The sequence below is a fragment of the Trifolium pratense genome, linkage group LG5, assembly GCF_020283565.1.
Source record: "Trifolium pratense cultivar HEN17-A07 linkage group LG5, ARS_RC_1.1, whole genome shotgun sequence".
NCBI lineage: Eukaryota > Viridiplantae > Streptophyta > Magnoliopsida > Fabales > Fabaceae > Trifolium > Trifolium pratense.
Genome location: NC_060063.1, coordinates 3,497,773 through 3,523,035, shown reverse-complemented (window position 1 = coordinate 3,523,035; position 25,263 = coordinate 3,497,773). Strand labels below are relative to the sequence as shown.

Sequence of the window (25,263 nt, the reverse complement as noted above, 5' to 3'; positions counted from 1 at the left end):
TAAGATAGTATTCGATAGTCTAAAATGCACCCCCATCCCCTCCTCAATTTTTGATTATTTTTATATTTATTGGGAAATAAAATCTAGTTGATTAAAATATTAAATTTCTTTTCGTTTCAGCATCAAGATTCTTCTAATCTTGATTCAAACGACCAGCAACAATATATGACATAATAAGATTCTTCTCATCATTTCTCAAAAAAAGATTCTTCTCATCTTGATTCACAACGAACCTAATCAATCAAATCATCTTGATCACGATATATCTTATTCATGCAACAGTTTTAAATATCAAAATTTATATCGTCTTTATAATTCAGTTGGTAGAGACATCGTAAAAAATATTTTGATAGGGAGTTCGAACCCCCAATATTCGATCTATTTATACATCTTAAGGGTGAAATTCTATCAAAAAAATAAAATCTGAATTTATATCGACAAATTCAAATTTTAAGGTTTACTGAACACAAATAGTAAATATGTTCATGCATGAGACAACATATATATGCAATTGATCTATCCCTTATTCATTGTCTAATTAATAGTACATAGAAGTTATTTTTTCTTCTTTTGATTTTTTTTCCAAAGTTAATACTAGAACATGAAATCTAGCTAGCTAGAACAATTGAGCACTAGTGCTTACAACATTATTAACTGAGTTTATTTTGCTCAATTATAAGAAAGTGAAAAAGAAAAAAAAAAACAATTATAAAAAAGTCCCCACAAATCCCAATAACTTGAAGTTTTACCATTTTATCTATAGGAATTGGAGGTTAATTTGTGGTATCATAATAATTCACAAGGATGTTTACACAATGTTAGCTTCTTGATGTTCTAAACTCCAATTCACCAAATTGAGTCCAAATTGAATGGTTGCTCTTGTTGATGTTGTGGCATACATTCTAAAACTTTTGAAGAAGAAGCACTTAAATCATTTGAATTATTACTTAAGTCATTTCCAAGGTGATGAGATATAACTCCTTGTTGAGGCATGTATGGTACAAAATGATTTGTAGCTGCAACTTCTCTTTGTTGTTGATAATTCCTAAGTTGTAATGCTTTTAGAAGCAATGAATTTACAGAAATATTATTTGGATTAAGCAAGTTAGAAGGCCAATTTAGAGATGGAATTTCACTTGAAGATGGCCAATTCATTGTTAAGTTCATATTTGTGTTAACATTATTAGTGAGATCATGATTAGTGTTAAATGTTTGTCCTGAAATAATGTTAGTGAATCCACACGATGATGATGAATTTGTAAAACCATTTAGATTTGGAAGTTCAACATCACCAAATTCATTTACCATTGAGGCTGTGTCACATGGAGATTCTGGTTGGGATGATGATGTTTGTTGTGGTTTTTTTGTTGCTATGCTTTTTTGGAAAACCCTACAAACCACCCATTCATCCTACAAAAAAAAAACATAACAAAATGTTAATTCCCAACTATATATATATATATATATGAAAACTAATTAACTATTGATGAAGTGCGGAATCGTTATAATATATTGTATTCAAAGTCTCATATTTAGATTATCTACAACGTGATATATAGAATTGTTTAAGGTTGAAATATAGCTTTACGAATTTTTAATTTGATCCAACGACTTTATAATCCCCTGCATTTGTGCAACTGTTGCGGAGGATCCAAATTGATATGGTCTAACTCTTATGATATTTTGATGGAATATCATTTATTTCGGAAAATGTTCTTAACTATTTTCTCTTTCTATATATTGTATGATTAATTAGAATAATCTTTGTATTTTTTTGTTAAAGAATTATCTTTGTATTTATATCTTAACATACATCACTTTTAATTGTAAAAGAAAACTATAAATTAAATTAACTACTAAAGTTAAATAATATGTTAATCATCATATGCATTTCAAGAACAATTATAAGGTTGATTTGATGATTGAGGCGAGAAAACCAATGCGTAGAATGATGAAACTGTGTTAAACTGTTATAAAGCATAATTTTAGTCTACGATTTTCTTAAAAGTGTTATCTTTGTGAAAAAAATTGTTCCATTACCAATATGCAACATTTTAAATTACCAAAACTTGAAAACCGTTATTTAGTATAAAAAAAAGACCTTTTTTTATATAAGACGACGTTTTCTGTCGCGATGATAAAAAGTTTTTTTTTTTGTGTTAAATGATCCTTTTTCAATAAGAAAATAATCATGATATTTAAGTGAATAACAAAGTATTAATCAATTGAGATTCATTCATTTAAGTGTACTAACCTTTGAAGTTCGAATGTGGTGTTTGTTTTCTAATCTATATTCATGCATGACCCAATTACTTTTCTCACCCCTTGGAGCTCTACCCTTATAAAACACTAGGGTTTTCTTCATTCCTACCAAAACTCCACCACGAAATATTTCCTTATCTTTTCCAGTGGTTTTCCAATACCCTGATTCAGTGGCTCGATTTGTTCGAAGTCCAGTTGGATATTTTCTATCTCTCACGCTGAAAAAATACCATTCCTTCTCCCCCATTGAAGCCTTGCCTATTTTACACAAATAAACGTAATTATTGATTGATGGATATTATTATTTATCAATGTCTAACATAAGTGGTTGATGTGAAGGGTGTGTGTGAGTGTTATAAGTTTCAAAGTATCGAGTTTAATTCCTGCTAATAAAAAATAATAAAATTTATATCCTTATTTAAATTGTTTATTTTTTGTTCACTCTATAAAAAATTAGCTAGTAGCTATACCAATTAATTTGTCAACTTTTGTTACTATTTAAACCAACCATTAAAAAAATTGAAAGAGTTTGAAATTAAATACCATATATATTTTCAATTTGTGTGTGTTTTATTTTGAAAATTAGTTACATAGAATACATGGATTATTTTCAAAGTAGAATGAGTCAAGCTACTATATAGTAATGAAATAAGAGTATATATTTATATACACGAAATAATAAATAATTTGTTATTCTATTTACTTGGTTTTTAAAACTTCAAAAAAAAAAATGTAAATGATCAATTGCACTCAAATAAATATTTTTAGTAAGGTTCACCTAATTTAATCATGTGTATATTAGACGTCCCTATATATAAATCATCAATTGGGTTAAGAAATTTAAGTTTGTGAAAAATAAAAGTGAACAATCATAAAGACAAATTAAGAGACAGGATGTTAACCCATTAACCTGAAAATATCATTAATTAAATTTTAAATTTCTTCAATTTTTTGAATTAGTTTTATATATATATATATATATATATATATATATATTCATCAACAAGTAGCAATACCACAAAGTTGAATCAAAGAAAAAAAAATTGCAAATTAATAATCAAACAAATATATTTAATTATAGAGCAAAAATAAAGGCTATAGTTTTTGAAGAAATTAAATAGGTATAATTAAATAAGAGACATGAACAAAATAAATAGGTATAGTTGTTACCTGGGAGGTCCCAAGGTTCAGACTTGTTAAGATCAACAACTGCAACAGCTTTTGATGTGAATGAAGAATCAGAAATTTTCATTGTAAGATAGTGTGTTATGAGTTCTTCATCTGTTGGATGAAACCTAAATCCAGGAGGTAGATTTTCCTCCATAAATTAATTCAAATATTGTTAATCTAATAAAACTATAGCTTTTGATGATTTATAGATATATACCCTAAGTGAAGAGAAGAGGGTATATATGAATGAATGATGTGCAAAAGTAAGATCAATTACATCACCAAGATGAGCTCTTCTTATAAATGCTTCTCAACTTTATGGTTTTATAACTCACCCTTCTACAACAAGCTTTTTTCATTAATTAAAAATTAATAGTCTTCATATTTTTGTTAAATACATACATCTAACCCTTTGACAATTTTGATATATCTTTTATATTACTACTCCTTGTATTAATATAGGGTATACAATTTCCCTAAATTATATTTGTTACCTTGACTTTGTCTAAGTGATGGTTTTAATTAGTGTCATATATTTAGATTGAATATTTAATTTGGTCACTAAATATCGGGTCTAGTGAAAATAGTTGATGCACAATGTATGAGTATTGTTGTAAATCTTGATGTATCAAGTTTGATTCGTATTCATCAAAACAAAAAAATTGGTCACTTTTTTTTTTTAAGTTTCAGTGGCTAGAAAATTCACCTTAAAGGTGAATAAGTGAAATGTCTAGATTTCGAACTCTGACTCATGCATATATACTGCAATTTCCCTACTAACTAAATTAAGCTCACGGGATAATCATAAGAATATGTATTAATGAAGTCTCTATGTAACATTATTGGTATACTAAAGCCATCTTAAAAAATTTGACAAATAAAATGATCATCAAAATTATAAAAATATTAATAAATCGTTAGTTGGTCCAGTTGTGATTGACGTTGAACTTAGTAGAGATCGAGGATCACGGTTTGATCCCCACAACTGCGACCGGGAGGGAGCAGGAACCACTTGAGATTTGTCTCTTAATTATTATTAGTATTTGTAGAGACACTACTATGACGTTAAATTGGTAATATCAAAAATTTATTTGAAACTAAATAAATAATATAATAAATACATTTGATAATATATCCAAACAAATGAAAGAAATTGAATATTTTTAATTATAAAACATTTTGAAATATTATATTATATGATTTTATAATCTCAATCAAGGACCAAATTAAATACTTACATATCCTAATATATGTTCAAATGTGAAAATTTATGATTTTGTCAAATGTGAAAATTTATGATTTTGTCAAATTTTATTTGGAAGACTAGTTGTATTAATTTGTGCACACGAGGGGGTTGAGTTGAGTATATGTTACACTATATTCTAGTATTTTGGATATTAATTAAATGGATTTATAATATTTTCTATGCTCCTGTCCAACCACCTTCACCCATTTCTAACCACCAAAAAACCAATGGGAACATGGACTTATTTAACCATATTCTTTTATAATATTATTTTTTATTAATTTGCTATTACACTTGTCTATTGTATGCACCTCCACCGTCATCCACACAAATATAAATAATTTTGCATCAGTTATTCAGTTTTTTTTTAAATAATTGAAAAAAAGAACATATTGATTAAATAATAGAAGTTTAATGTACTCAAGATCAACTCAAGAAGTTTAGTGTATGTACAAAGAGAAAAAATGCATGTACTCAAGCCCAAATACATACCAAGTATTGAAGGGAGAAATCTTTATTTATTTTTTGTGTTTTTTTTTCAAGAACTATTTATTTTTTGTGTTAGTCTCTGGTTTTTAGTGAAAAAAGTCCGATAATCTAAAGTTAATTCGACCAAGAGATGAGCATAATGTTTAGTAAAAAACCCGTTTCACCCATAAACCAAATTCGTGTTTTCACGAACAATTCATTTTTTATTAGAGTTTATTAAGCATTTGAGCTTAATCGTTTTGTTGGAGAAATATTAATCTAAAATCTAATGGATATAATTTTTTTATTTTTGACTTTCACCACTAGTTTAATCTGATTTTGGGGTCAGTTCAGACATCAAGTGGTTCCAGCTCTCTCGCAATTGCAGTTGTGGGGGATCGACTCGTGGTCCTCCCACAAAGTTCAACGTCAATCACCGCTGAACCAACTAACTATTAATAAATCTAAAGATTTTTTTTTTGTAAGAGTAAATCTAGTGGATATAATTATATAGACTTAAATACACTTTTGATATTTGTTAGTTAATAATGCATACCACATTTATTAGACTCTTGGCTATATAGATATTTACCGTAGTCATATATATGTTATTAAGTCACCATAGGGCAGTCGAGAGATTTATTTATATTGGACTCAGAATAATTATACAAGTCGACAGATTATTTATCCAAAATCTTAAAGTGTCATGATTTATGGGTTTTCTCACTTATAAAATGTTTAACCTTCATTTTTCTAAGCAATGTAGGACTTTGAACGTAGAGAATTCAAATCTCAAATGAGGCATAGATGAAATATTAAAAAAAGAAAAATTTGAAAACCAAAAAACTATGTTTTATAAAAAGGGACTAAAACTCCAAATTTTAGAAAATATAGGGACCAAAAATTTCTATATAAGAAAAAGATACGTAAGAATTACCTTGTAGAAATTTCATATTTACTATTGATATAAATATAACACTCTTTTTTGTGAGGTGTGAGTGTGACTATTATTACCAAGTGGTTAAAATGGTCACCAAACCATAAGACTGTTTACATCTAAGGTAAGCATTTTTGTTTGACCATCGTTTCACGTGTTAATCTTCAATTAAATTAAATCATCCTTTGCTAAATGTCAATCCTACCAAGAATTTAGTGAATCCTAGCTACGTAAACTGCACAATATAGTATAGGGTTTCTAGAAGCATGCACTTTAAAGTATTATCTACTCCTTCCGTCCCTAATTATAAGCACCCTTTCAAACATAAAATTTGTCTTTTAACATAAGCTCATTTTCAATTTCCTAGACATATTTATTACTACTTTTCCAAACATAACCCTGCTTTACATTGAAATACGAAAAATCAATTACAAATACATATTTTCACAAGGGACAATTTAGTAATTGTAATATCTAAAAAATACACATTTATTACACTACCAATTTTTTTTAATATTCGTGAAAAATTTCAATAGGTACTTATATTAATGGACGGAGAGAGTATATGCCAACAACAATAGCCTTTTCAGTTTGGAATTTATGGAACATTAGAGTTAGTAGTTTGGAAATAGTTTAAGCCTTTTTAATGTACTAGAAGGGTTGAAGATGATGATTTATATTTATTTGCTAAAGCTCAATGTTGAGACTCTAAAGCTCAGAAGAGATAACAATAGAGGTTTCTAAATTGCAATAGAATTCTTTAATGAAATGACTTGTGAAGTCTCTAATTAATCCACCGAAAGAAGTTGATATATCAATGGTTCGCTAGAACTATCAATATAAGCTTCGAAAAATTATCATGGGGAGGTTGCGAATTAATGACACTACGTCATTCTATGTTTTGAGTAGCAATTTTATATTTCCTCCGTCCCAAAATTTTAGTTATTTTGGAGTTTTGTACGAAGATTAAGAAATGATAAGTAAAGTCATTTTTATTCTTACTTTATTAAGAAAGAGAAAATATATTTAATTAATGTTTTAACTTTTGTAAGGGTACAAATGGTAAAGTATCACTAAATTTGCATTGGTTTCTTAAAATGACTAAAGTTTTGGGACAAAATTAAAAAACTAAAAAGACTAAAGATTTGGGACGCAGGGAGTAGTATTTTAATAAATTTTTAGGTATAATTACATGGTTTAGAGATGATTATAGCAGGTGTTGGTACATCACAAAGAATTGAACAAAAATTACAAAACAGACGTTGTAACTTGATTTTTTGCTGCTAGAAATCGAAGATTTTCATGCACTCAGACGTTGCCAGAAAGACGAGTTACAAATAGTATTAGTATACCTTTTATGTATCATATGTAATTAGTGCAAATTTGCCAATGAAATATGGGCCTTCATATTTTATGTTAATGCATTACGAAGTTAGTTTCTATCAATTATTTTTTGTATGTAATGTTTTACATGATTTGGCCAATTATGTGATGATTTCAATTATTTGTTTTACTATGAAAATAGGAATGAATCGTCGATCTAGGAATAATTGATCAACTGATTTTTGTTTAAGAGATTTTGGATTGTTAATTGAGATTTCAAGGATTAAAGTTTATATTCCTCACTTGATCATCGATCATCCTAAAAAATTAGGGATTAATGATCAAGGGAGAGGATTATGTTACACAAAACATTGGGCATAATCAACGGTGTTTTGATCTAATCATGAAATTAAACTGAGTTATTTGTTAACATACATGAAATTACCGAGAGAATTTGTAATTAGATTAACCAAAAAGGATCAATCGTTGTTCTTTTATCAATTTGAATCCTAAAGTATTTCCAAAGTTTATGATTAAACTTCAAACCAAGTAAAACCCCCCCGTTTTTTAATTATGTCAATTTTCTTAAGTATTTTTCAATTTGCATTTGAATTACAACAATCCTTGCGAAAAGAACGATTTTTATTATACTACATGACGACATTTAGTATATTTGCTAAATTTCTATCACGAATAAAGGTTGAATTCTTTGGGTTTTCAGAGTAATTACTAGAGCTAATGATACCACTGTATGATGTTTTCTCCCCACCTCCCGTGAATCTTTTATACCCCCAATATTCCAATTTTACCCTTGCAGAAAAATTTGGTTCGCAGAAACCGAATTTTTACTAGTGCAAATTAAGAGTAAATTTCGATTTTTAGAAACCGAAATTTGTTTTCAAGGAAAAAAAAATTATCGAGGGTGGGAAGAGAAAACATCCCACTGTATTAATAACATGAACAAAATTATCCACTATATTGTGATTTTGTACTATAATCTTTATTTTTCATCAAAAGTAAGCTGATTTTGGTCTTTCTAAAGAGCTCAAATCATCCAATACCGATTGGTAGTGAGATTCCAATGAAGTCAATAATAAAGAAAGACACGAACCTAATTTTTTTTTGCCCAATGTTTGTCACAAAGAAGATGCATGATTGTTTCATCTTGATCTTTACAACAAATGCAAGAGGCATCATTAGTCATGTTTCTACTACATCTTATTATTGGATGTGTTTTGATGTCACTTTGGAAAAACTGCTTAGATCATATTTCAGATGTCTTTCATTTAATATGATATATTACTACTTTAATTTGAACAAAACAAAACTAGCTGACTCGGACGGCGAGGTTGAGATAGTTATGGCGCTAATTAAGCTTCTAGAGAGGTAGTTCACGATGGAGAAGGTACCTCCAAAACAGGTTAGCATTTTGACATTCAATTCAGTATGCGATCAAGGTGGAGTGAAAGTGAAAAAGTAATTAAATCGTACATTGGCGCGAAAACCTTCACGCTTATATAGGAGAGACAATTGTAATCGTCAGTGTGAGACCTGGCAAAGAGTGCGTGGAGCTGGGGGTGTGCATATTGTTTCATCTTGATCTTTACAACAAATGCAAGAGACATCATTAGTCATGTTTCTACTACATCTTATTATTGGATGTGTTTTGGTGTCACTTTGGAAAAACTGCTCAGATCATATTTCAGATGTCTTTTATTTAATATGATATATTACTACTTTAATTGAACAAAACAAAACTAGGTGACTCTGACGGCGAGGTTGAGATTAGGGATGGCAACGGGCGCCCATGAGTGCGGGTTTGACACTTACCAAACTCACACCCGAAATCATCACCCAAACCCAAACTCAAACCCAAAGGCTGTTCGGGTGGCAAAACAACACTCACGCTCACACCCATTGGGTTCGAGTTTTTTCCACCCAAACCCAAACCCGCAGCACATTTGAAAATAATTTGCAAATTTAAGAAATTAAATTCCAACATAGACTTTGAATTAAATTACAACTAAAATTAAGGTCTTCCAAGGAAATTCAAACATAGACTTTCAAGAAATTACAACATAGACTTTCAAGAAATTAAATTACAACTAAAATTTAAGGTCTTCCAAGGAAATTGAGGGAGACTATGAGGGTAATTAGGTAATTATAAATATTTCGGGTGGGTGTATGGGTTTCGGGTGTGGGTTTGACTGATACCAAACCCACACCCATATTATCGGGTGTCACCCGAACCCAAACCCAAACCCAGTCAAATCGGGTTTCGCCCGTTGACTTGGGTTTGGGTTCGGGTGGGTCTCTCGGATTTGGGTTTTTTTGCCATCCCTAGTTGAGATAGTTATGGTGGCGCTAATTAAGCTTCTAGTGTGGTAGTTCACGATGGAGAAGGTACCTCCAAAACAGGTTAGCATTTTGACATTCAATTCAGTATGCGATCAAGGTGGAGTGAAAGTGAAAAAGTAATTAAATCGTACATTGGCGCGAAAACCTTCACGCTTTTATAGGAGAGACAATTGTAATCGTCAGTGTGAGACCTGGCAAAGAGTGCGTGGAGCTAGGGGTGTGCATGGTTTGGAAACCACACCACACCTAATTGATGGTTTTGGTTCTAAACCAAAACCATTTCAATGATAAACCGGTTATTTTTTAAAACTAATTTGGATTTGGTTATTAATCGGATCGAAACCAATTTATAACCGGTTTGTAATAAAATTTAGGTTATTCACATGATCCAATTTTAAATAGGTTTTTTACTTAAACTAATTTTTTTTATTAGTTGATTAAAAAAAATTGATTTATTAATTATTTTAAAAACATAATTTTTCATTAATTTTATGATTGAATTGGTTTATAATCAACCCACAAAGTTTTTTTTCTAAACCCAAATTATTTTTTACTTAGCCGAAAACTTGTTTTTTATATTGTTTTAAAAATATTTTTTATTATTTAAAAAAAAGAGTAATTTTAAAAATTAAAAAATCTGATTTTTAAATACAAAAAAAACTAATATTTATTATAGGAAAAAAATTAAAATACTAAATTTTTGAAAAACTAAAAACACTAAAAACTGATTTTTTAATTATTTTAAAAATAACTGATTTTTTTAATTATTTTTAAAATTAAAATACTGATTCCATTGTGATACAATTTTGTTTATCTCAAAATACTGATTTTTTTAAAAAATAAAAACATTAAAAAATGATTTTTTAATTATTTTTAAAACAATTATTAAAAGTCTGATTTTTAAAATAAAATAATAATAAAATAGTATGGGTGGTTGGTGGTGGCCGGTCGCCGGAACTCCACCACCGACCGCCGTGAAAGTCGCCGGAGGTCCGTCGGAAAACCGTCGTCCGCCATCGTGCCGGTCGGAGCGCCACCGCGCCGGCCACCGGTTGTCCGGCATTGATCGCCGTGTTGACCACTGGTCCTCCACCACCTCTTTTAATTAATTATTTTATTATATAATAAACAATTTAAAGAATTTTAAAAAATTGAAGATTTGACCTGAATTAGCTATTGGGCCTGAATTTTCAAACCAATTCTAAACCAAATTACAAAATGTGGTTATGGTTTATAATTAGTGTTTTTTTATTGGAGTGGTATGGTTTTTTTTTTAAATGAATTTTGCAAACTAAGACAAAATATGGATTGGTTAGTAATTTGGTTAAGGATAGTCAAATTTTTTGCACACCCCTACGTGGAGCCGTTGAGATCGATCTAACAGTCCATACGAGGTGCGACGAAGGTATTTGTTGTCGGGGGAACATGGAATCCCCAGTGTATTTCATTAGTGGCTTGTAGGAGAAGCCATCGAGGCGACATACTAATGGATTGAGTCTATGATACTTGGGCTTATATTGGGTGTTGGTGATACAATCGAGAATGATACGATCTTGAGTTCCCTAAATATGGGGAAGGAAATTTAAAAAAAAAATATTGAACTAAAATATTTTGGCATCTTCTAGTTCTTATTCCTATTGGTCAAGAAGCATTCAATTGAAGACATGGATTGGAAGCCCAATTCCCATGATAAGAAGCATTCATGGGCTGATTTGTGGTCTAATAATATTGGACTAAATAAATAAACAATTAAAGTCCAATTTTCTTTATTTTTATGGAAATTTTCGTTTTTGGTATTAAGAAGGTTTTTAGATACCTTTAGCTTCCTTCTAGACTCTCTAATTTAAGCAATTCAAATAAATCAAACATGAAGACCTGCTCTGATACCACTTGTTGGAATTTAACTTAATAATTAATCATAAAACATGCTCTCAAAAAAGATTAAAACCATAATCTTACTTTAGTGTCTTACTTTAGTGCGGAAGCCAAATAAACATATGAGCATGTATCTTTAAACAGGATCTACGACATGTTAATTTATCAAAGATCAGTATTAGGAATACCTGGATGACGAATCCATGAAATAAACACTCCCGTTGGCTTGTGGTTCTTCCTCAACCGGGACTCCTTATGCCCTAAGCACTCTTCAGATGGGGAGAAGAGGTAATATGCAGTGTGTCCGGTATATTGGGGACCATAGCCTATATATAGTGTGATGGCCAATTAGGGTTCCCATTATTCCGAAATGGGTCATCCTGACATCCACTCATATTGAGCCCATATTCAATTAATTAATTAATTCTAAATAGAAATCTAATTAACCTTATAACTTTATTTGATCATTTAATCAATTAAGGCTCTTAATCAATAAATAACTAATATAATTATATATAAAGATATTTGCTCACATAATATTATTGGAATATTATAAAATATTCCAACAAGTTTGTGATTGGTAATCATCTTCTTCCCCCTGTTACACACCAAACAAATTTCATTACATCCTCTTTAAATCTTTTTTTGAACAAGCATCCTCTGTAAATCTTAATGTGGATTCTCAGCATCCTTCAAGGAGACATATTGAATGCGAGATGGGTTTATAAAGTATACACAATCTTTACTTTACAAACCGATTTTTTAGACTTGAATTAGATCTAACTCCCAATTTTAAGATGGTATTAAAGTCTCTCCAACGTTTGTTGGGTCACCTACTATCAGGTTTCCGTTATCGGGTCACCCACTATTTATATCCACGCATCAAGCCCAGTATGTCGGAAATGAAGGGGTGTGTAATCTTGCATAAGCATTAACAGCGAATTTTGACTCGCAGTAATTGGTATATACTCGAGGCCAACCGCCTGTTGTCCATCTTCTACTTGTTATGAAAATGCAAAGGGTCCTATCAATCAATTCCTCTGAAAGGGACTCGACATTGCTAATTTACTCTCTTAAGGCTACATTAGTGATTCTCTGTCACACAAGCTGTGCACATCAACAAAATATTATCTTCAAGTTCAAACTTTCAAATCAACCAATTACACATCTCAAACATCCAAAAAAATCTTTGACACACTCAAACTGTGGAAATCTTTTTCAAATGTAATTAAGCCACATTAATGGTTGATCACAAAAAATAAATCTATATTTTCAGCTTAACATTGAAATCCTCATCCATCTTCATCGTCATTATTCCTTCATATATCTTTACTTCAGGTTGAAGAAATCTATTAACAAGCAAATAAAGAAAATATTCATTTTTATTTTTATGAATATGAGAATATCCATTAAGAAAATACATATATATATCCAACACTTTTTATTCCTTGGAATAAGTTATTGATGTACAAGAGGAAGACCATGAACTGCTAGCAGTATTATCAGTAACATCCTCAGCTCTTACATCTTGTGCATAAATGTAACACTTGTTAGGAATTTGCAAATTCTCATCTTCTTCTTCAAGCATCTCCAACACTTTATCCATTGGAGGACGGTCATTAGGTTTTGTCTGTATACACCACAAAGCTATAATCATCATTTTCTTTGCCAATTTCATTTCGTTATCTGTGTCATTCTCAATCGTTACTTCTATTCCATCGTGTAACTGATCATAAACCCAAAAAGGGAAATAAACCTGGCTGGATTGCTCGGCCAATGCATTCAAGTTCTTCCTTCTACTTGCCATCTCCATTAACAACATCCCAAAACTATAGACATCAGCTTTGTAAGATATTTTGCCAACATTTCTGTAGAATAGTTCAGGGGCCATGTATCCAATGGTTCCTCTTACTGCAGTTAATGACACAATACTATTATCGGTTGGACAAAGTCTAGCTAGTCCAAAATCAGAAACTTTTGGATTGAAATTTTCATCGAGAAGGATGTTATGAGGCTTTATGTCAAAGTGTAGAATTTTCATATTGCATCCATTATGCAAGTACTCAATGCCTCGAGCCACTCCAAGAGAAATGTCAAACAATTTTTCACAACTCAAGGAATTACTCTCTTCAGTATGAGAAAATATGTATTTTTCAAGTGATCCGTTTGGCATGAATTCATATATAAGAGCATGTTTTGAACCCTCCACACAAAAACCAATGAGTTGTACCACATTAACATGGTGAATCCTACCAATGGTTGCAACTTCATTAACAAAATCTTGACCATTAGACTTGCCATTGTCCAATAATTTGACTGCTACAAGACGACCACTTCGAAGTTGTCCTTTGAAAACAGATCCATAACCTCCATTGCCTAGTTTTGTCTTGAATTGTTCTGTTATCTTTTTTATGTCTTTGTAAGAGTATCTTATAGGCATGATGCTATTGTCGCTACGTAGAAAATTTTCAATGCCATCATACATAGATAAATGTTTTTGTCGCCATTTGAATATTAAAAATGCCATGATACATGGAGCTCCAAGAACAAATTTACCAATGCTGAAAAAAACTATAAAGAAATGGAAATGAGATCAAGAAAATGAAATTATAATAGCCTAACTATTATGTACATGCATGGCAATTGGCAATTGACCAATGAGGTTAAGTCTTGCACTTTGTTTAGCATGACATGCACTGACTTAAAGGAATGTACGGCTTACCTATTATGTTAATTGATAAATATCCATCAAATCCACCCAAAGGAATCCAGTATTCTGCAAGAACATATACAAAATGTATTTAACATTTATTGTTAATGTATATACATGTATACTTTATAAATAGGAAAATGCTAAACAGTGCCCCCGGGCACTAGTTAAGCATGTTAAAATAGAAATTTTGTCTCGAAATGCGTGCATTCAATGCCTCAAAAGTATAAAAAGTTGTTTTTTCAATATAAATTTTATTTTTTATTTCCTTTTTAGATAAGCTTAACAAGGGTCCCGGGAACACTGTTTAGCATGACCCTTATAAATATATAGTTCAGTTATACATGTCTGAGTCAGTTATGACATCGTATCTATTTAGTTACAATGGAGGTTAGATTAGTTAGCTTAATTTACACCTGTAATTAGTATTTATATATATTCCCTTTGGTCCTTTTTATAAGAAACGGTTCACCTTTTTCATTCGTTGAATAAATAATGTATTTTGAAAGGTAAATTGTCTCCTATAAAAAAGACCGGAGGGAGTATGAGCTAGTGACTAATTTCATTCATTGATGTAATAATTGATTCTTAAACATTAATGAGAATAAGCTTTCCTTTGTCCAAAGCTATTTACATCAACTTGGTATCAGAGCTCATCTAGCTCTGGTAGCCATTTCCTTGCTTCTCAAACCTTCTTCAACCATCTTCATCTTCTCTCTTCGATTCGTCATTCTTTTTGCGACCTTTCAACTTGATTTCTTGAATACATCCAAATGAAATCTTGTTTCTCCGCCTTTGGACAACAAGAGTTACCACACCTAGGTTCGGTCGATGCACGCACACACACGTGCGCATGCACACACTCACACACACACACGTATATATAGTGTTGGTCAAATTACATTTAATCCAATTAGAAGAAACAATTTATCATGTAGTGTTGGTGAAATGGAAGTAATTTTCCCCCATAGGAAGGACAAGAAACTAGTGTTTCTATCATAGTACAGTTATCTACATCCGAAAACTAAGAACTAAAAGATAAATTTTTTAATCATTTCATTAATTAGGATTAGTCAAATTGTGAGTCCAAATGACAGAAACTTTGACAATGTTAGAGTGTTTGGAGCAAACCTTGTACACAGTGAGTCTGGTTATATTGATTGAGGTCGGCAAACCATCTGTCTTTACAAAGACTATTGATCCAAGAAAGTTCAAATCCATAATACATCATACGATGGATGTCCAAACAAGAAATGTTGTTGCCATGACGACCATCGTGTTCCATAGGCCAAGATGTAAGATACATAAACTCTACACGACACCCGTCTCCTATCCCCATCTCCGAAAGAGATTTGCCACCATATCCATTAATATAACTATTCCCTTCCTGTGCATAAGAACTGATGTTGATACAGGTAGCATCAAAGTAAACACCAGAAGGTTGAACATAATTCGGACATCGCACATATAACACAGGCTTCACCAATAATTTGTATCCATACATGTACACAATGTACCGCAAGCTTCTATATCCGGAAGCGGAAGCTGTGAAATTATAGAAGCCTAGTGGATAAGGAGGGAGGAGAGAATAATTAGAGGAACCAAGATAATTGAAATCCAATAATCTTATAGTAAAGTTGTTGTAATTAATTAATTGATTGTACATAGTATTTTCCATGGTGCTTTCCAAATTCGTAGTACAAAATCAATTGGTTGTTGTCCTCACATGATAACATGTACCTTTTGTCGCCACACTTTTTCGGACTATCTTTCAGCCGAAAAGGGTGGCTGATGTTATGTACACCGCACCTTCGTAAACATGACTGTTGTTGTTGTTCATCACCATACACATTGTTGTAAGGGAATATTAGTATTAGTGACAGTACCACCATAAAAAGGGTTAAGGATGGCATTTTTGGTTTTTTTGTGAAAGCAAGTAGGAATATTACTCGCAATTTAAATGGCATGAGAGATCCATCCATATTTATGAAAAAGATAGGAGTATCCAAATTTACATCCCGGTTGTCGCAGTTTCGTGGAAGATAGCATTTGGCAAGGTCGACGACTTACTTTAATGGGTCATGCTAACCGGTGCCCCGGGGCACTGGTTAAGGAAACCAAAATTAGAAAGTTTTGAAAAGTAAATAACACTTTTTAACCTTTCGAGAAGTTGACTGCACAAACTCCAATGCCAAATTACTATTTTTGCATCCTTAACTAGTGCCCCGGGGGCATTGTTTAGCATTTTCCTACTTTAATTTCAGAGTCTTCGGATGAACTTCTATAGATGTTGATAGGTCATAGGAGTATAGATTAACTAGACCCTTACCCGTGCGATGCACGGGTATGATGCGTTGTTTTATATTATAATCGGAGAAATTGAAACAATAAATATTTTCAAAATAATAAAATAGAGAATCCGAGATTCAAACTCCAATCATAGCATGGTTGAAGTGTTTTCGCTTAATTAGTCCACAAATAAAAATATCAAATTTATAATTAATTAGAGCATCTAGTTTTATAAATCTATAAATAGGGGATTCGAACAACTTCTCAATAGTCATTCTTTGTGTTTGCATTAAATCATCGGCTAACGGAACAACAATAGGACCAGTAATCTGAATCACACCTTGGATTATTTGGAAGTTAGTATAGAAGATCAGTTAATTGACAAAAAAATGAAAATGACACATTTAAATGATACATAGATAATAGATTTATGTTGGTTTGGAATTACCATAGGAATGCTAATTTGAATTACTCCACACAAAAGACCCGCAAATTCGTAAAAGAGGATGAATCATATGAACAAAGAAATGACACAGATTAATGCGAAGTATTTAGTTTTGAAAAAAAAATTGGATGTAATCATCACAAAAATACCAAAACCACTAAAAGAAAGAGATTAAAACAAAAATTAAGAAGAAGAAGAATGATGGCCACCCATTTGCAAAAAGGAAATATTACAAAACAATGGTAACAAATAATCACATAATTTGGAAATGGAGAGAAGCATAAAGTTGCATGAATGAAGGTAATATATATATAGGGGGTAAGGGATATGCACATTTAAGGAAAAAAAAACTTGAAAAGAGCATATGAAAAGATAATGCATATTAGGCATATAATTTCTTCAAAGTAAATGTTGCATATGAAAAGAAAAATGAAACGGATACATATTGATTGGTGGGCATTGGAAGAGGAGCAAGAATTAAATTAACTACTAAATTGAGTTTTAGAGAGAAATAGGAAGTGATGTGGCATGTTAGAGTGATTTAATTGGATGTATTGGATGACATGGCTAAATGAAAATATTTGATTGGTTTAAGTGAATTAGGGTTTAGATAAACATTAGGATAACTATTTAGGAATTATATATATAGATTATTGCTGGAGTGGAGTATTTACTGGAACCACATATTTCTAATATATGTGCTAATTTCAAGTACGTAGTGTACTGAATTGTTAGCAAATCTCGAACATTCTTTTTTAGATTTTAATTGTATTTCTTTAATGTTGTTCCCTTTGCTTTAAAACTTTTGTTAGAAAATGATGTAAAGAGAGATTAGTTTGCCTTGGTTCACAAAAAGAAGATGGAAAATGGTGTATATCGTATAAATCTTAAAAAATAAAGATGAGATAAGAGATTAAAAGTTTGGTTATGCGTGAAAAAAAATAGCGGATAACTGATAAGTTATCTTATAACTGATAAACTTATGGTTGATAAGGTTGTTTATAGCGGATAAGTTAGCTGATTCAATTTGTAATGTGTGATAAAATTAGCGGTTGAATTAACTTATAAGACTCTGTTTGGTAGAAAATAGCGGATAACTGATAAGCTAGCTTATAACGGATAGCTTATAAGCTAGCTTTTAGTTTATAGCGAATAACCTAGCTGATTGAATTTGTAGTATTTAGTAAAAAAGATATGTTTAATTAATATTTAATTTTTTTTCAAGTAAGATGATAGGGGTAAAATAGAAAGAAAAAATAATAAGCTATAAGCTCATAACCTACTTGAAATGAACATTTTTCTAGTAAGTTATAACCTCTTTTTTAAAAATTGTTACCGGATAGAGTTTTTAGCTTATAAGCAGCTTATTAGCCTTCCCAAATAAAGCCTAAATATGAAATGACATTTGTCAAAATAAATATGAAATAAATAAAAAAGAACACTAATCTCAGAGGAAAAAACTCAGGAATTGTTTTTATCTGAAATCGAAGCTTTTTTCCGAGAAAAAACCGAAAATTTTTCTCAAAAAAATATCGGAAACTTTTTTCCAGAAAAATTGGAAACCTTTTATCCGAAAAAAATATCGGAACATTTCCCTGAAAAAATCATAAACTATTTTCTGAGAAAAAATCGGAATTTTTTTCCGAAAAAAGATCGGAAACTTGTTTTCCGAAAAAGTCAGAAACCTTTTTCCGAAAAAATCGAGAACTTTTTTCGGCGAAAAATCGAAAATAATTTTCGAAAAAAGACCGGAAACTTTTGTTCCGGAAAAATCTGAAACCTTTTTTTTGATAAAAATATCGGAACTTTTTTCTGAAAAAAACTCCACAATTGTTTTTATCTAAAATCGAAACTTTTTTCCGATAAAAATATCGGAAACCTTTTTTCCGAAAAAAAATATCGGAACTTAGTTCTCAGAATTTTTTTGAATAAAAAAATAAATTGAGACTTGGGGCCTATATTTTATCTGAGGGGGCTTAGTCTTTTTGGGTCTATATAATAGGGGGCCTATTTATGTTTATCATATTTGGGCCCCCTTCATATTGGGGCTGAGCCCAAATTTACTTGGCCCTCTAAATTGATGGCTCTAACTCTAGGTAGCGTGTGTCGGTATTTTTAGCTCAAACCCAACGTATCCACCCCCTAGAATGAAAAAAAGCAAGTGAATTCAGTTTGCAGTTTACTATTTAGAAAGCGAACTCGATCAACTGTTCTTTACTATTTAGAAAGCGAACTCTTTTTTTCATGTTTTTTTTTTCATTCATGGGGACATAGACGTCGTATTTGAATATACAATATTGTCACTTGTTTTTGTAAAGTGCGAACCGAAATAAAATTCGCTAGTTAAAGAGCGAACTAAAAGCTTTTACATTGTAACCGTTGTGAGTGCATAACAGGAGTATTATTGTTCTTTATGCCAACTATGATAGTATGATAGTACCAAGAAAGAAGAGAGTACTGAGAAATTAACACTCTTGTAGATAATGATACGTTATGATAGATAATATTGTAACGGCTGTGTTTGAGTTCCAATGGCTGGAGTAATCAATTTCACGTTACAAATATAATTTCACTTTAAAACTTTACTGTATCTTTATTCCATAATAATAAAGAGGGCAAAAAAAATAATGTGTGTATCGACTATTCGACTCATTATTATAATAACGAGAATTTATATTTGTGTATAATTTATTTCTTTATTTGGTGGATTAGTTTTACTATACATGTACTCCCTCCGTCCCATATTATAAGAAAAAAAATCAATTTTTCATGTCCCAAATTATAAGCAAAAAAAACTAACTTTTATCATTTTTAAGATAAACTTTTACTTAATTTACTCTCTCTCTTCTTTTCCCCATAATCAATAACCAATAAAAACTGTTTTTACATCTTCCCATGAAACTTATTTCAACAAACACACAAAAAGTCAACCTTGAAATTATCATATTTTACTTTTCTTAATAAGTGTGAATTTTTTTTTTTTTTTGCTTATATTATGGGACAGAGTAGTACATGGAGGAGTGCTAGCAACACACTCTTTAACAAATACACTTCAACACACTCTCTTCTATTGGTTAAAATTTATATGGGTCTCATAAAAGTTATATGGGTCCACATTTTTTTATGGGACCCATGTAAATTTCAACCAATAAAAGAGAGTGTGTTGGAGTGTGTATGTTAAAGAGTGTGTTGCTAGCATTATTCTATGTACATGTAATCTCTCAATGTTAATACAATTTAATTCATGGTATTATTTTATAAGATGAAGGGGATAAAAAAATTGATTTTTATATGGTGAACTAGTTCGCATCCTATAATGCGAACATCATTGCTCGCGACGTAAAATGCGAACAAAAGTGTTTTAGTTTTGCTATTTTCTACATTCGCTTCCTAAGTAGCGAGAGGGGTAAAATGAGATTTTCAGGGGGTGGTCATGACTCTCAAGGGGTGCGAGGAGTAATTCTCCACCACATATTGCTATTGAATTTGGTGAGAATTTTACATTGGATGAAAAATTGTCTAAAAATGTGTTTAGATGTGGAAGACATTCTTCACATTACAAGTCGATTTTGTGGAGTTGTAGTTATGTTAAATTCACATTTTAAAATGAAGTCAGAGCCTATGCAAAATCCAATAGAACATCCGCTATCGGATCACTCGGGTCATGTTCTAGATGTTGATTCCTAAATATGATGGGATTATGTTGAGAGTATCATTTTTTTTTTGTAGAAGTTGAGAGTATCATATTTGATACTCCCTCTGGTCCTTATTATAAGAAATATTTTGACAAAATCACACAGATCAAGGAAGGAAAATTTTCCCATTAATGATTATAACATTTTATGTTATATTCCAAAACTAACCTTTGACTAGCATGGGGAATATGCCTCTCTAATTAATGCACTAACATTATAATGAATTATTTGATTGTATTTAATAAGGGTACAAATGGAATTATGTCAAAGTATTTCTTATAAAAATGACCAAATAAAAATTCCAAAGTGTTTCTAATAAAAAGGACCGGAGGGAGTAACATATAATATAAGAATCAGTTTACAAGTGGGAAGTATTTTTCAGTTTTCAAGTCAGTTTGATATGGAAGTAGGGATGGCAACGGGCGCCCACGGGTGCGGGTTTGAGTGATACCAAACCCACACCCGAAATCAACACCCAAACTCAAACCCAAACCCAAATCTGTTCGGGTGGCAAAACCACACCCACGCCCACATCCATTGGGTTCGGGTTTTTTACACCCAAACCCAAACCCACAACGCATTTTGTACTACTTTGCAAATTTAAGCAAAACAAGGTAAATTTAAGCAAAAACAATGGAATTTAAACATATTATCAATCACTTAGCAAAAACATAGGTTTAAAATTACAAGGGAATTTAAAATTACAAAATAGTCTTTCAAAAAATTAAATTACAACTAAACCAAAATTAAGTTCTTCCAACTTTCAAGCAAAATTCAAACACAATTTTGGTTTGTGGTTTGTGAAAAACCTAATTTTACTTTTACACTTATATATATATGTGGGGGTATTTAGGTAATTTTAACATGTTTCGGGTGGGTGTATGGGTTTCGGGTGTGGGTTTGAGTGATACCAAACCCACACCCATATTTTCGGGTGTCACCCAAACCCAAACCCAAACCCAGTCAATTCGGGTTTCGCCCGTTGACTTGGGTTTGGGTTCGGGTGGGTCTCACGGGTTTGGGTTTTTCTGCCATCCCTATATGGAAGCAAATATTACTCGGTCACTGCGTGACGCAATAAATGTTACTAACCGTTCAATCATAAATAATTGGTTGAAATTAAACTCTGTAAAATTAACCAAGTCACTAGGTTTGGTCCAGTGATGAGGGGTTTGGGTAGTACGTTATAGGTTTTGGGTTCGATCCCCAACTCATTATAAACCAAAACACTCTGTAAAATTAACCAAACTTATAACATAAATCAAAGCATGTTAGATCGCATTGTACGATTGAGATCACCTACTGCACTGTTGGAAATAATTCTCCAAGAACAATAAGTTTGCTGCTGCATTGTCAATCTTAGTAGCCAAGTTCAATAAAAGGATCAATGAATAGGGAGGGTTGCTAAAAAGCGTTCACATATTTTTAAAACCTCTTTTTAGTTCCTTCTGATACATAATGGATACACTCAAAGACTCCATTAAATTAAACACATAAAAACAACTCTTCCTTGTTTTTGGCCACAAGCAAAGACTTAAGTATATTTTAATTTAGTTGACAAAACCCTTTAATGTTTAATCAACACATTACTTCCTTTTGAATGAATTATTATAAGATAAAGATTTATTTTGGTCTGTCGTACAGAGTCGGTCCAACACAAAATGAGGCCTAAAGTGAATTTCAAAGTAAAGCTAAAAACAATTGTTTCAATTTTATTTTTTAATTTTTTTTGACAATAATTGTTTCGATTTTTAAAGAGTTGTAAAGTTGTTATTTCATTTTTATAATTTTTTTTAGAGGCCTTTATATTTTTTTTGAGGACTTTTTCTATCATATAATAATGAACTTATAAGGGGCATTTTTTTCTTAGTAATTTTTTTTTCTTTTTGAGAGACCTAAAGTCCTTTTTTGAATTGTTTTATCCTTGGGCCGGCTCTGCACTCACAATGACCCATTTCAATTCATTACAAAAACATTATTTAAATCACTCTCTAATATTTTATATAAGGGATCCAATTCAGTCACCGACTTATTGTTAGGGGCGTCTCCGGATTTTAGGAGGTCCTGTGCAAAATATAAAAGTGATCCCTTAATATAAAAAATTTAATTTTTTTTTTTAAAAAAATGTCGATTTAAATTGCGTATAATATAAAAAAAATCATTTTTATTCTTGTAAACATATAGATTATCAATATTAAACCAATTGCATCATATCAAATGGGATAAGAAATACAAAATAATTATCTTTGTATATAACGTCAAAAAGGAACCTCATAATCTAAGTTTAAATTTTATGGAAAGATTAAAATGGACTAAAACTATATTTACGAGTATAGATAATTAATCTATTGATACTCATATGATATTATATGAACATTAACAATATATAACTATTAGTTTAGGGCCTAAAAATTAATCTATTAATAAATATCTGATATTTTATAAGTATAAATAATATATAAGTAATATTATAGGACCTCAAAATTTTGAGCTGAGGCCCTCAAAATTTTGAGGTCCGATGTCGTCGCACACCTTGCACATGTGTGCAAGCCGCCCCTGCTTATTGTAGTAGAGAGACTAATTTGTTTCTCGTATGAAAATGTGTCTTAGATTAATTTGATATTATTTTTTGTCATGGCCAAAATTTGGACGCAAAAAAATTGTGAAGGAATTTTTTTTTTTTTAAATAGACAAAATGACAATAATCGTTAAAAGTTCACACACAAGAGTTCAGATCTAAGTCACAACATTTCAAGTAACAATTTTACTGGTTGAATTAAGATTTACTTACGTTATATTTCATTATTAAGATATATTTATACGTGCATGCTCAATACACATCAATATCATTTAATTAAAAATTATCATGTGTATGCAACTTTTTGTTTCTCTAAAAATAAAATCAATATCACTCTTTTTATAAAGTAAGTTAATATATATCTGTAATCTGTCTGCCTATGCGTGTAGTTTGGTTTTGGTCTTTTTCTTTGCTTGCTTTTGTTTTAGTACATCATTAAAAATAAAAAGATCATGTTGTGGACCAGGATTTTCTGTTACATGCTAAAATACAAGATATGCAATCTTTTGATGAAAAACTTAGTAAAAATTACTTTGTTATTTTCTTGTTTTTCTACATAAAATGAAAACTATGGTCTAGAACAATTAGTAATAGACAGTTGGAAAAAAAATTGCTCATAACATAAGTCAATGAACTAAATGATGGAGTTTTTTTTTGTTTGTATTTGTGGAAATATATGATAAATATGAGAATGTCCTCCTATATGATAAATAGAATGATGTAAATTAATTTTACACTGACATCGAACAAGAATTATCAAATCTTTTATGTCATATTAAGTAAAGTTTAATGGAGATCCACTGACGGTGTAAAATAATTTTACACGGTCATCCAATAAGAAACCATCAATCTTCCATGTCATGAAGAAAATGGGGCGAAATGGAATGACGTGGCGGAATACATGGTTGTCATTGGTTGACAATGTAAAATTATTTTACGGTGCATATTTCCTTTTTCTCTATTAAGAAAGTGGAATGATATGGTAGAATACATGTTATTATTGGTAGATAGTCCAAAATTAGTTTACATCAAGGTTGTCAGAATCGGACCGGTCATTGAACCGGCGAGCTCATCGGTTCAAGGTTCAATTGGTCGGACCGGGTTCAATCGGGGTCGAACCGTTTTTAATTAAATATATATTTTAATTAATATATAAATAAATATATATATGAATAATTGCTCAATATTTCATAATTTCACACATTAAAAAGATAAAATATCACAAGTCAAAATAAAATAAAATTTATAATTCAAACCAAATGAAAAATAGATGAAAAACAAAAACATTTCCTATTTCTACGACGTCGTTGTTTTGTTTCAGATTTTTTTAAAAAAATAAAAAATAAAAACGACGTCGTTTTGCCCTATTTTTTTTATTTTTTTAAAAAAAATCTGCAAAACTGCTTGAACCGCCCGGCCGGTTCGCCGGTTCGACCCCGGTTCACACATTTTTTTGCCGGTCGATTTCCTATCCGTTTTTTGCTCAAAACCGAACCGTTTTCATGACCGGTTCACGGTCCGACCGACCGGTCCGGTCCGGTTTTGATAACCTTGGTTTACATTGTTGGTGTACATTCTTTTTTCTCAATCTTAAATTGTTTTGATCAAAAGGAGAGATGGTTGGCATCTCTGGATGGGAACAGCCTTCTGGTTTTCCTATTACACACCTCGGTTAAGACTAAGTAACCAAAACTCTTAAATTGTTTTGCGATAACAATCATATCGTGATTTAATATTGTGGAGAATTGCAGTCAAATTTGATAAATGTGAACTCAATTGTAATTACGTTGGAGTTACATAAACATGCAAAAGAATCATAATATTGCGGTCGAGATTGCAATGGCTAATTATTTTTCTAAAACAATGCCCAGAAAAATATATTTATACACAAACTTGTACATAATAAA

The 25,263-nt window shown here is 31.0% G+C and overlaps 1 protein-coding gene and 2 pseudogenes across 1 annotated transcript; 1 reads left to right on the top strand and 2 right to left on the bottom strand.

Annotated features, from left to right (window-relative positions):
* Positions 1-498: 498 nt before the first annotated feature.
* LOC123885202 (NAC domain-containing protein 92) lies at positions 499-3,703 on the bottom strand. The gene is made up of 3 exons (XM_045934471.1): positions 3,433-3,703; positions 2,255-2,520; positions 499-1,410 (listed from the first exon to the last, which is right to left on the bottom strand). The coding sequence occupies exons 1-3, from the start codon at positions 3,584-3,586 to the stop codon at positions 847-849; spliced, it is 984 nt and encodes a 327-aa protein (XP_045790427.1). The 5' UTR covers positions 3,587-3,703; the 3' UTR covers positions 499-846.
* A 9,243-nt stretch (positions 3,704-12,946) lies between these two features.
* Positions 12,947-16,626, bottom strand: LOC123885199 (annotated as a pseudogene).
* Positions 16,627-24,953: 8,327 nt separating this feature from the next.
* On the top strand, positions 24,954-25,054 carry LOC123887834 (annotated as a pseudogene).
* Positions 25,055-25,263: the final 209 nt, after the last annotated feature.

Bases quoted from the DNA above. Each gene is read 5' to 3' on its own strand.
- LOC123885202 (XM_045934471.1), bottom strand. From the start codon at position 3,586: ATGGAGGAAAATCTACCTCCTGGATTTAGGTTTCATCCAACAGATGAA. The intron at 2,521-3,432 runs GTAACAACTATA...TGTGTAAAATAG, and splicing joins TGAACCTTGGGACCTCCCAG to GCAAGGCTTCAATGGGGGAG. The intron at 1,411-2,254 runs GTTAGTACACTT...TTTTTTTTGTAG, and splicing joins ACCACATTCGAACTTCAAAG to GATGAATGGGTGGTTTGTAG.